At 38.2% G+C, this 12003-nt stretch overlaps 1 protein-coding gene across 5 annotated transcripts in view; it reads right to left on the bottom strand.

The window, feature by feature from the left end:
* The window catches only part of HPS5 (HPS5 biogenesis of lysosomal organelles complex 2 subunit 2), a 39864-nt gene that overhangs the window by 19021 nt on the left and 8840 nt on the right, over positions 1-12003 (bottom strand). For all 5 annotated transcript variants that reach the window (XM_058688410.1, XM_058688412.1, XM_058688413.1 and 2 more), the window contains exons 3-8: positions 9276-9386; positions 9040-9104; positions 8390-8582; positions 6910-7043; positions 3217-3429; positions 2858-2929 (exon numbers count right to left, since the gene is read on the bottom strand). In XM_058688410.1, coding sequence (XP_058544393.1) covers positions 2858-2929; positions 3217-3429; positions 6910-7043; positions 8390-8582; positions 9040-9104; positions 9276-9386 — 788 coding nt within the window. The remainder of the gene's footprint in view (positions 1-2857; positions 2930-3216; positions 3430-6909; positions 7044-8389; positions 8583-9039; positions 9105-9275; positions 9387-12003) is intronic.

Here is a 12003-nt window from a genome sequence, read left to right on the forward strand (position 1 = left end):
TGCCCAAGGACAGTCTGTCTCCAAAACCTGGACTTTTCTCCCTCTACCTCACAGAATGTACTTTTTTCTCTCATTTATCCTCACTGACCCATCTACCAACTATTATTATCTAGAATCCTGATTATTCCACGAAACTGCATTTTCAAAAAGTCATAGATTTCCTAAATGCCAAATGAAATAACCCTTCCTTATCCTTTCTTCTTGATCCTCATGCAGGGGCCAAACCCCACGGGCTGTTCCTTCCTGAATCTCACCTCCCTGGACTCCGGGACACTGCACTTTGTTGGTCCACCTCCTTCCCCAGTCCTCTGCTACTCTCCACGTCTCTCATTTCTTTCATACTCCTTTGCTTATATGTCTCATTTACCCTCTCAAGGCTGCTACTATTTCTCATATACCACTGGTAAACTCTGTTTCTTCCCCTTGGTCAGGGCAGCCGAGCTTGTAATACTCTCACTCTAGCCATTTCCCAAGGATCACAGAAGCGCCACGCCCCTCTGGAATCCTCCGGGAGCCGAGGGCAACTACTCTTCCTCCTGCACTCATCCTACTTCTTGTCAACCCTGTTCATATGGCACTTAGTCATGTACTGCACTGTTGGAACCCTTTTTCTTTATTATTGTTCAGATTTTTGTAGAAATACCACATCTCTCCAACAAATTATAATCTTAAAAACAGGAACCTTTTTTTTCTTTATACCCCCAAGAGTACTAAACATGGTACTATGTGGCTATGAAAGTAGGAGTGGTATTTAACAGGAACTGGATCCTCACACAAATATTAAACATCTTGCCAATATAAGACCAGATCACCGTCCCTATGGGAAAATAATCTTTGACACAAAGATGGAAGAAATGGTCAGAATGCTAATCCAAAGGAAGAAAAATTGGAAGGCTACCTTCAGGAGTCAGAGGAGAAAAAAGCAAGAGGCCAGAGGACCCCTGAGTAGAGTTATAAGATCATGATTTTGACACTGAAAGTGATACTCAGCTTGAAAAGATTCCTCAGGAAATCTTAGGAGAGAGGTTCAGATAAAAGCTGATACTTTGTAATTTACACATCCCTCATCCCCTTGTCCTTTCTTTGATAATAAAGGGACTAGAACGCAGCCTAAGAGCATTGGTTAAAAACTCAAGGAGGGAAAAGGGATACTATTTACCCAAAAGAAAACTAAGCATATAAATTTGCCTCCCTGTGGGATTTGTGGGTGTAACAGTAAAGGTTACCATAGGACACAAGTGTATAGGTGAGGGGGAAAAAGGAAACAAACAGGAACAAAAAGCCCTTCTACTCATGATTTAAAAAAAAAAAATCTTCATTGAATTCTTTAATTGAGCTATTACTTGAGAGCTTACTATGTGACTAACACTGTGCCCACAGCAAAGGAGTTGACAATCTGGTGCTGGGATGGATATTCAAAGTACAGTGAAATAGGGGTGGTGACAGAGGAATGAAAAAGGGTGACAATAGTGCCCAGGAGTAAGTGTCTAATCTAAGCCTGCTGGAAGAGTCTGCAAAGGCTTCAAACTGGCATTAATTATTGCTTAAGCTGAAGAGTAGGCACAGCCAGATCATCAAGGGCTTTGTTTGCTATGGCAGAAACTGTAACAGGAGCTTTAAATAGCTTAACTCAAAAGAGTAACTCTACCAGAAGAGCCAAGCAGACCATGGTCTTGCCATTAGAAAACACACCCTTGAGTAAAGGACTTCCTCACATATCACGTCACAGTCAGAAGTGTCTATGTACCAGATGCTATGCCAAGCACTACGAATAATATAATGAACCAAATAGAAACAAGGCCCTTATAGAACTTACCCTCTAAGAGTAAGACAAACGTAAATGCTGTATGAATATGTAATTAGAAATCGTAAAAACTACCATAAAGGAAGAGTTTTTAATATGCTTTACCTAATTTTCAGGGAGAATCATGAATTTACTAACGTGATTTATGAATTTACAATTTAATGTGAAATACGTCAGTGTAGGCAGTGTGACATATACCTACATTAGTTAGGGGCAATTAGTTCATGTTTCAAAAGTTTTTTTTAAAAAATCACATTCTAAGAGCGGTTAGTTAGCCTTTGAAAGAACCCAATCAGCAGTCCCTATAACAGACCACCATAAAACAATCTCTAAATAACATTCTCTGAATCTGCATTAGAGATCTTAACATGTTAGCTTAAGGGATACTGGAAATAATATCCATTGATGAAATGACCTCAAGATATACAGACTGGCTAGAAATCATACATTGGCACCCCCATGCTTGAAGAACAAGGTGTAAGAATTGGCAAACCCAGCCTTTAGTGACTCTGTGTGCTGCCCCTAATCCTGCTGGAAGGGTAGCTGAACCCTGATGTTAGAATACAGCTGAATGTACAGATCTTTCATGCAAGGTACTTGTCGGAGCACCTAAAGGACAGAAGCTGAAAGTTCACCAAGCTTACAAGAACAAGTTCTACAATTATTTTAGTGCCTACTTGCTAAGAAGCATACATCTGTGTGGCTGACTTCAGTCTGAGACTTGCTTTCATTTTAACCTCCCACCAGGCAGGGGAGGTTATGAAAAGAAAAGAGTACTGACAGTTCTTAGCTCTAACTGTCAGAAGTTCCCTGACAATTATAGACTGTCCAATTGGTTTAGGTCAATTTGAAACAACAAAAAAAGAAGCATACTTCTATGATCTTTTTATTCCTCTTAGAACACGTCATGTAACATAGTCATTTCCTAATTTTCCAAAAATATCTTAGTACAAAAACAACGTTTAAAAAACCACCCGTGAACAAGAAACAAAGAGACAAAGTTAAGTGCTCATTTTTTTTTTTTTTTTTTGAACATCAAAAGGAGAAACTTACCTAAGGTGCAAGAGTTTGGGGAAAGACAAAGACTGGGAAGATCCAACTGTATGATCATACTGAGGTTCAGATCTAGGAAGTAAACAGTCTGTTAATGAATTAACCACAACAAAAAAGTATGCTGTTCCCTACGTAGGAAAAGTTTTGCAGCATCTAACTCATCTGCCTGTATTCAATCTACTTTAATCATATCAAAGATAGCTGGTTAAAGGCTTTTTGGTTTCTCTAAATCTTGAGTAAAAATTCGACTTCACTTTTAGAAAGCATAATCTTTAATGCGTCTAGAATATCAGAGATTTCAACCGAACTCCTGCATGTAAATTCCTCAGATAGTCCCTATCAGCAATATAAATCATTACCTTAGAGTAATCACAGGGAGAGGTGGTGACGAGAGGAGTTTCTTAAACTGATGTGTGCTTATAACTTCACCATCAAAGTTCACTTCCCACATCCTAGAGCCAGGGCGAGCACAATATATTAGGGGTTGCTGGCCCGCAGAACATCTTCCAGGGAAGAAACAAGCTCCATATTCTCCATCTCTTTCCTTGCTTCCGATTTTCCAAAATTTTTCTCTAATCCCCCCAAAAGAAAAGAAAGCACGTTTACTTATAAAAAAGTCAAAAACAAATGGCACTACTAATGGACATAATAACCCTATGGCCATAATAACCGCACCCAAAATATCCTCTCTGTATTCGTATTAGCAATATATTGGAAAGAACGGCAGCATGGAAAGGTCAAAATAGGGTTTTGGCTCTGATTTGCCATTAACGATTTCTGTAACAGGAAGCAAACCACTTCACATTAGTGCTCAGTTTATTATCCACAGAATGAGGGGCTCAGAATTCATGTGAAGGCCCCTTTCAAATCTACAAAATGAGTGCTAGCAAACCATTGCATACATCCTTAAATCCTATTATAAGGTGGTTTAAAATCTATCCCTTGCAAATCACCTTGCAAAATCACCTTGCAAAAGGTTCTTTGGACACTCCATGGAAGTTACTAAGCTACCTCTCCAACCCTGTCTTCCAGCCATTCTCCTGCCACAAACACCCAGTAAACTCTTTGCTCTTTCCTCAAAATGCCAAGTCCTTCTGAAACTCTAACTTTGAACATTCTGTTTCCTTATGATTATACGACCTAAATACACAAAAGTGCTTAGTACACTGCCTGGGAACAATGGAAGGTGATAATCTCTTCCTAAAACCTGCTTTACTTAAGTATTCTTCAAGACTTCACCATTCTTCCACAAGAGACTTCATTGATGCCCATAAGCTGAATTACACGCTTCCCATGGCACTTACCACCTTATATATGGCAACTGTGTCTCTGAAAAATAGATTATGACTTTTCTTAAGACAAAGGCCATTTGTTTCTCTTCTTTAAATTCCCAATGTATAGCACAGTGTCTGACCCACAGAGAGCATTAACTACATTATAGTGCTCCATGCACTCAAACTCTTCTATTAGAGAATGACCTAATATGCCCTCTAGTGTGAATTTACTAGGTGACCTTAGATAATTCAATATCCCTGTACTTATCTGTTTTCATGGGTAAAAAGTAACATCAGCTTTAGTACTATGAAAAACTGTGAGAACTATGTGTACCACGAGAACATGGATATGAAAGTGCTTTGAAATGTATACAGAGCAATCTAAGAAGCTATGGATTTATTACTTATATTCCTTACTTGGGAAATAAAATATATTTCTTGCTTACTTTATATCTTCTATGGTGCTTAATACAATACTAAGGGTCCAGAAGAGTGCAGTCAATGTTTGTTGATTGAACAAATACAGGCAATTCGTTTATTTGTATGCTCATTAACCTTGATTTCTACATTTTCAAACAATATGTAACAGGCACAAGATGAAGTATGTCATATATGTTATCTTAGTTAATACCTATCTACTATTCTGGATGGGGAAACCAACATTTAGCAAGGTTTAAAAAGTGGCAGAACCAGAATTTGAAACCATATTTCCAGTTTCCATTAGTCAGTGTTCTCTCCACTATACCATAGTTCTTTGTTTCTATTTCTTCTATTTCTTCCCAGGATCCACCTTGCTCATCAATGATATTGACAAAGTAGCCAGTGGCGGGCAAGAGAAGCACATTCCTATCTATCACTTCCGTTAGTTACTAGGAGCCCCCGTTGTTTTTATTTTTTTTTTTTTTAATGCTTTTTGTTGGGAGGGAATATAAGTTGAAACAAACAAAAAAAAATTAAACATAAATGAATTTTTAAAATTATTGTACTATTCATGTCCCCCCAAACTGAATTCTAGCTAACAGGAAGTGGGCATTTCTAGAATGTGTTGTTTTAGCAGCAGAATCTAGGTTATTCTCATAACCAACTCTAGCTACATCCCTGTGAAATGGGAAAATGAAGATCAGCAATTCCACTGCACAGAAGGAAAAATAAACCTCTACTTACTTAGGTCTTTGTTTTATAAAGTCTATCATATAGCTTTCTACACGGGGCCACTTTGTAAACTTGGAAACCTACAGATGAAGAATAGTTATCAATTTGGTGAAGCTAACAAACACTTCCCCAAAATCTCAAGTGTGTGGTTAATGACCAAAGGTCCAACGTCAAAGGATGTATGAGGTAACTGTGAGGTTAAGAGCAAGGGCACTGAATCAAGACAGAAAGGTTGTAGTCTCGCCTGTCTCTTCTCAGCTGGGTGATGTCAGACAAGCTCCAAGAATGAAAGGGTGGCACTAGGTGATCTCCAGTTCTCCAAGTCTAACTTCACTGATGTATATAGTCTGAAACAAGTCAGAACCAGATACATCCTCCTTCCCACGAATTTCATGTAAACTGACCATTGCCTCTCTGCTATCCAGCTAGGTTCTCTGATATCACACACCTACCACCTGCTATAACTGGCCTCCTTCCCACGTGCCTTTCCCATCCAAAAAAATAAATACAAAGTACGCCTTCTTCCCAACCTTCCCTCTACCATCCCTGACAGTCGGCAAACACTCCTTCAAACCTTTTGTAATAAACAACTCCTGCTTTCTAAAATAGCAGACTTCTAACAGATACATGAAATCCTGGAAATACATAAAGACTTTCCAAGCCTGGATAGTTCTAATGAAATCAATTTTCAAACCCTGCTATTCTTTAAGCACACTTCTTAAAATGATCTAAAACCCCACCTAATTAATGTGACATTTAAGGCTGTCACTCTCACTGTGGAGCCAATTTACCAACTTGATCTTCCACAACTCCCCTACTTACTACGCCAGACTGGAAGGTTTTAAAATATGCCCAATTCTTTCTCACTTTTCCACAAGAGACTGTTCCTTCCTGCTAGAATGTCCCTTCCTTCCTGTTTTACTCCAAATTTAGCCTACCAAAATCATCATCAAAATTATTGAAGCTGGCTGGTGGGTTCATGGGGGTTCAATATACAATTCTTTTATGTATGCTCAAAGTTCTCCTTAATAAATAGTTTAAAGAGTGGCTGGTCCTAAAGAATATGGTAGTGGGGAAAAAAGAACCACCAGTGAAAATTTCCCTGCAGTGAGAATGGCTGAGGAACTTCAGCACAGTCACACATAATATTGATTTCAAGATGTTTCTGTTCTGGTGCTTCACAGCTACCTCCAATACACGTCTTTGCCATTCACTGAAACTTAACTCCACCCTTGAGATTTCAATAAAATAGATATTCACAAAGTTCTTATTCTTCACCCAGTTTTACCCATTAGTAACATTCTACTAAACACACAACAAATCTAAACAACAACAAATTTAATCAAGGAAGACTTCCTGATTCCCCATATGAAAACAGGCCTTTGTTTGGCCTTCCCTCATAGCTCTTTGACCACACTTCAAGGAGAGTTAAGTGAACATCTGTCTTTGTCGCCCACTGGCTCAGTCTCCTCTATGTCTTTCCTACTCCCTAACATCAGCTTGCACACAGCTTGTTCCTCATTAACATCTGTATTACTGAACTGAGGGGTTTGGACTAAATGACTTCTAAGTCTCCAAAAGTTCTAGAATTCTGCATAACCTATGACCCACAGTTGGTCAATATACCTCTCAGTGTCACACAAGAAGGATCGAGTAAGTGAGGATATAAGTAGTCTTCCATCCAAATAATCTAACTGGACAACACAGGAGTCAACTGTTGTTATTGTCTGAACAGGAAACATCACAAAAGCAGCAGCTGCCTAAAAAAGACACGATAAGGAAAGAAGATTTATCTTTACGTATACATGTGACCTCCTTTACCTTTTAAGTGAAAATAACTTTGGACAGCAAAATAAAAAAATTTAATGGGTCAAAATTTAATTTGCCTGTTAGGATATCAAAGCTTCAGTCATTTAAAGGTTCTGTGAAATAATTTGTTACGTAACTGTAGAAGACAATTCTTAAGACTGTTTCTGGTTATCTAATCTTAGAAATTGGAATAACAAGGTGAAACAAGTTTTGGAACATGTGAGAGAATTTTGTCACACAGAAGACAGTACTTCTTCCTTCGGAAAAAAGACAAATTAGGACTATACTACCTATAATGTTCCAACTATATTTGGGATCAAAAATATGTTAGGAATCAAGTGGCAACTTTGAAGGGTCACCATGATCAAACCAGAAGAATATTCTGATATGTTAATTAAAATAAAATAATTTAGCCAATGGTAGTTAGATTTCTTCTTTTTTGCCAAGATCCTAAATAGAAATAAGCCAAGTTCCCCATTTTAACAGTCCTGGAGGAGAGGGACTGTAAGAAGTTGGTCTGCTCTGCCTTTTTTTTTTTAAGTTAGAAAGAGAGAGAGAACACAAGCGAGGAACGGGCAGAGAGAGAGAGGGAGAAAGAGAAATCCAACCAGGCTCTGTGTTATCAGCACAAGGCCTGATGTGGAGCTCTTATGAACCATGAGATCAAGACCTGAGCTGAAACTAAGTCGGACACTTAACCAACTGAGCCACCTAGGCACCCCTGGTCTGCTCTGCCTTAATGAGAGACTGGAGCATTCTGTCAGGGTAACCTGATACTCAACCCTTCTACTGCAACAACTTTGGCAGGAAGCCTGGGACCCGTGCAGCTGAGCACAATCCAGGAGGTGCCTTTAAGATTCAGTTCACAGTAAGTTACATCCATTGTAAAAAAAAATATACCTAGACTCATGAGTTTCTTCTAATCAGGGACCAAGAGAATAGGAGGCTGGGCAAGTAGTACCATTTCTATGTTTGTCATTTTATTCACACAACTAATAAAGCGGCATCTTATCTTATTAACAGTTTAGTAGTAATGCTTTATTTAAGTGAACCATATAGGTAAGTTACAGAGTACTGTAATAGACAATGTGCAAATTATTGAAGTTAGCTCACAGAAGCCATCCTGCAACAGTATTAAGCTAAACCAGGCTACACATAAACAGTTCTCCACAAAATTAATAGTGTGGGCTCTAGATCAGTCCCCCAAGAAAGAGTAGATAAAATTGTGCCCCTCAACTGAAATTCTGTTAATATCTTCTATCTCACCACATACACAAAGAATTGGACTGGCTCTTACCTTTACTTGTTTAGAAGTGTTGAGTTTGATGGCAGAAACTTTCCCCATATGATCACCTACAAAAACTCTAAGAATAGCTGTATCCCAACAGAGAGCTGTAACTTTTCGGCCTTTGTGTTCTGAAGACACATAAATTCGTTCTGGTTTCCCACGACGCTCCTGATTTAATTCCCAAATAACTACGAGACCTTGACTGTAAGAATTAAATCACAGAAGCAAATTTTTGGCAAGGGTCAAAAAGGTACAATATTATTTGTATCACAGTATCAGTTATATTAAATATATATGCAAACTCCTGTTTGTCAAAAAAAGTAGGAAGTAGGAAGTCAAGGTACTGATTTCCTTTCTTTAGTCCACAAATCCAGTACAAGAGAACTTAAGATGTTCTAAATTATCTCTGTTACCTTTCGCTTTTAAGGCCACTGAAATGTTGTTGTGTCATACTGACATTTTCCATAAACCATAGGGTGACCAAATGTCTGTTTGCTGGGAACTGAGAGATTTCCTTAGGACTCAGGACTTTCAGTGCTAAAATTGGGACAGTCGTAGACAAACCAGGATGGTTAGCCACCCTAAAAAACACATAACTAGGGCTTGTCAATTTAAAATGTATTTAGAAAAGATCAGATAATTTTAAGGCAGTTTCTTACCTGGTAGCTACAGCAACATAATCATCATCATGTAAACAACAGGCAACCTGAGAAATTGCACCTTCCTAGAACACAAAAGGAAAAATATTAGGCTTCTCAAAAATGGTAATTTTTTACTTTTAAATCTCAAGATTTACATTCCTCTTTTACTCCAAATGATTATTCATAATGGAGAAATTGGGATCTATGAAAGATACTCCGAATAGTATGACAGAACTATGATTAATTAAGCTTACCCTGTGTGAAAGAAAAAGCCTGTGCTTCCAGCCTTCCTTCTGAATGAGATTGAGTCCTCCTCCCGAACTGCCCAAAGCCAGCCATTTCCGAGACACAGCTATGCTCGTGCACTGAAAACATGTAAACAGACAAGGGTGAGGTGATCGTAGTCACGTAACTAAATAAAAGAAACTACTAGACGTAAATACTAAGATCTCTGTAGCAGGTTCCTCCCCCACCCCACTTCCTGCCCAGCTGGACACCATGTTATGGCACTCAGCTTCTCATTCGAGCACAAGACACAGACAGAACATTGTGGTTTTAAATTTTTAACTGAATCTCAAAATGACTGAATAGGCTCAATTATACAAATAAGTAATTTTCCCTTGGCAAAATCCAGTTATCAGATCATTCATCTTTTGTGTAATTTGGCTAAATCATTCCACTGCTGACCACAAAGATGAAAGATCAAGTAAGTCCCCAGGGGATAAAGCAACTCTTTAACCATTTACTCACTTGAATCATTTCTAGTCCACATAATTAGCACACAAATCACCCACAGCTTTTAGAATGGGTGAGACTATAGAGGACACAGATGCAGGTCACTATGCTGTTAGACCCTCAGCCTGCTAATTCCTTTCCTTATCTACCACAGAAAACAGTGGCCATGCTGTGCCCAACACCCTGTGGCAAAATTTGTTGCTTTGCTGATGAACAGACACTCCCAACCCTCTTCAACCTTGCTTTCCACCACAGAAGCTGGAAAATCTAAATATTCATTTACTCAGTTTTTCCTGAAGCTAGTGAGAGCTATCTGACTAAACTCCAGCTAATAAGACTAAGCCTGCTGGGGTTTCTTAGAAAGGTTTACCTTACCAGGTAAAAGGAAGAGTCAGAAAAAAAGAAAGCCTTTGGGAAACAATCAATATATATATTAATAGTGTGTGTGTGTACAAATACACATACACTATATACACATACAGTGACATAATAATAGCAGGGGACTGGAACACCTGACTTAGATCAATGGACACATCATCCAAATAGAAAATCAACAAGGAAACAGGGGCTTTGACACACTGGAATAGATGAATTTAACAGACATCTTCAGGAAATTCCACCCTAAAACAGCAGAATGCAACATTCTTTTCAAGTGCACATGGAACATTCTCCAGAATAGATTACACATTAGGCCACAAAACAAGTCTCAACAAATTCAAAAAATTGAAGTCATACCATGCATCTTTTCTGACCACAATACTATGAAACTAGAAATCAATCACAAGAAAAAATTTGGAAAGAGCACAATACAGGGAGGTTAAATAACATGCTACTAAACAATGAGTGGATCAAACAAGAAATTAAAGAAGAAATTAAAAATTACAAGGAAACAAATGAAAATGAAAACACAACAGTCCAAAATCTTTGGGATGCAGCAAAAGAAGTTCCAAGAAGGCAGTTTATAGCAATACAGGCCTACCTCAAGAAGCAGGAAGAATAACCTCACACCTAAAAGAGCTAGAAAAAGAAGAATAAAACCCAAACCCAGGAAAAGGAAGGAAATAATAAAGATCAGAGCAGAAATAAATGATATAGAAACTAAAAAAACAATACAGCAGATCAATGAATCCAGGAGCTGGTTCTTTGAGTGTGTGTGTGTGTGTGTGTGTTTAAGAGAGAGAGAGAGAGAGAGAGTGCATGCGTGCAAGTGGGGGAGAGAAGAAGGGGGAGAGAGAGAGAGAGAGAGAGAGAGAGAAGGAGAATCTTAAGCAGGCTCCATGCTCACAGACCCCAAGGTGGGGCTTGATCCCACAACCCTGGGATCATGACCTGAGCCAAAATCAAGAGTCAGACACTCAAACCAGGGGCTCTCAGGAGCTGGTTCTTTGAAAAGATCAACAAAATTGACAAACCTGTAGCCAGACTCATTAAAAAAAAGAGAGAGAACCCAAATAAACAAAGCCACTAATGAAAGAGGAAAAATCACAACTAACACCATAGAAATACAAGCAATTATATCAAAATATTATAAAAACCTGTATGTCAACAAATCGGACAACTTGAAAGAAATGGATAAGTTCTTAGAAATGTATAACCTCCCCAAATTAAAGTAGGAGGAAATAGAAAATCTAAAGAGACCAATTACCAGCAAAATAATTAAATCAGTAATAAGAAACTCACAACAAACAAAAAGTCCAGGACCAGATGGCTTCACAGGCAAATTCTGTCAAACATTAAAAAAAAGAGTTAATACCTATTCTTCTCAAATTGTTCCAAAAAATACAAGAGGAAGAAAAATTTCCAAACTCATTCTATGAAGCCAGTATCACCCTGATACCAAAACCAGATAAAAACACCACAAAAAAACAAAAACAAAAACAAAAACCTACAGTTCAATATCTCTCATGAATATCGATGCAAATATCCTCAACAAAATATTAGCAAGCTGAATCCAAGAACACATCAAAAAAATATTATATCTTTATCAAGTGGGACTTAGTCCCAGGATACAAGAATGGTTCAATATTCACAAACAATGTGACACATCACATCAATAAGAGGATAAAACCATATAATCATTTCAACAGATGGAGAAAAAGCATTTGCCAAAGTACAACATCCATTCATGATAAAAACCCTCTGCAAAGTAGGTCTAGAGGGAACATACCTCAACACAATAAGGACCTTATATGAAAAACCCACAGCCAATATCATACTTAATGGTGAAAAACAGAGCTTTCCCCTTAA

The sequence above is a fragment of the Neofelis nebulosa genome, chromosome 10 (genome assembly GCF_028018385.1).
Source record: "Neofelis nebulosa isolate mNeoNeb1 chromosome 10, mNeoNeb1.pri, whole genome shotgun sequence".
In the NCBI taxonomy this organism is placed as follows: domain Eukaryota; kingdom Metazoa; phylum Chordata; class Mammalia; order Carnivora; family Felidae; genus Neofelis; species Neofelis nebulosa.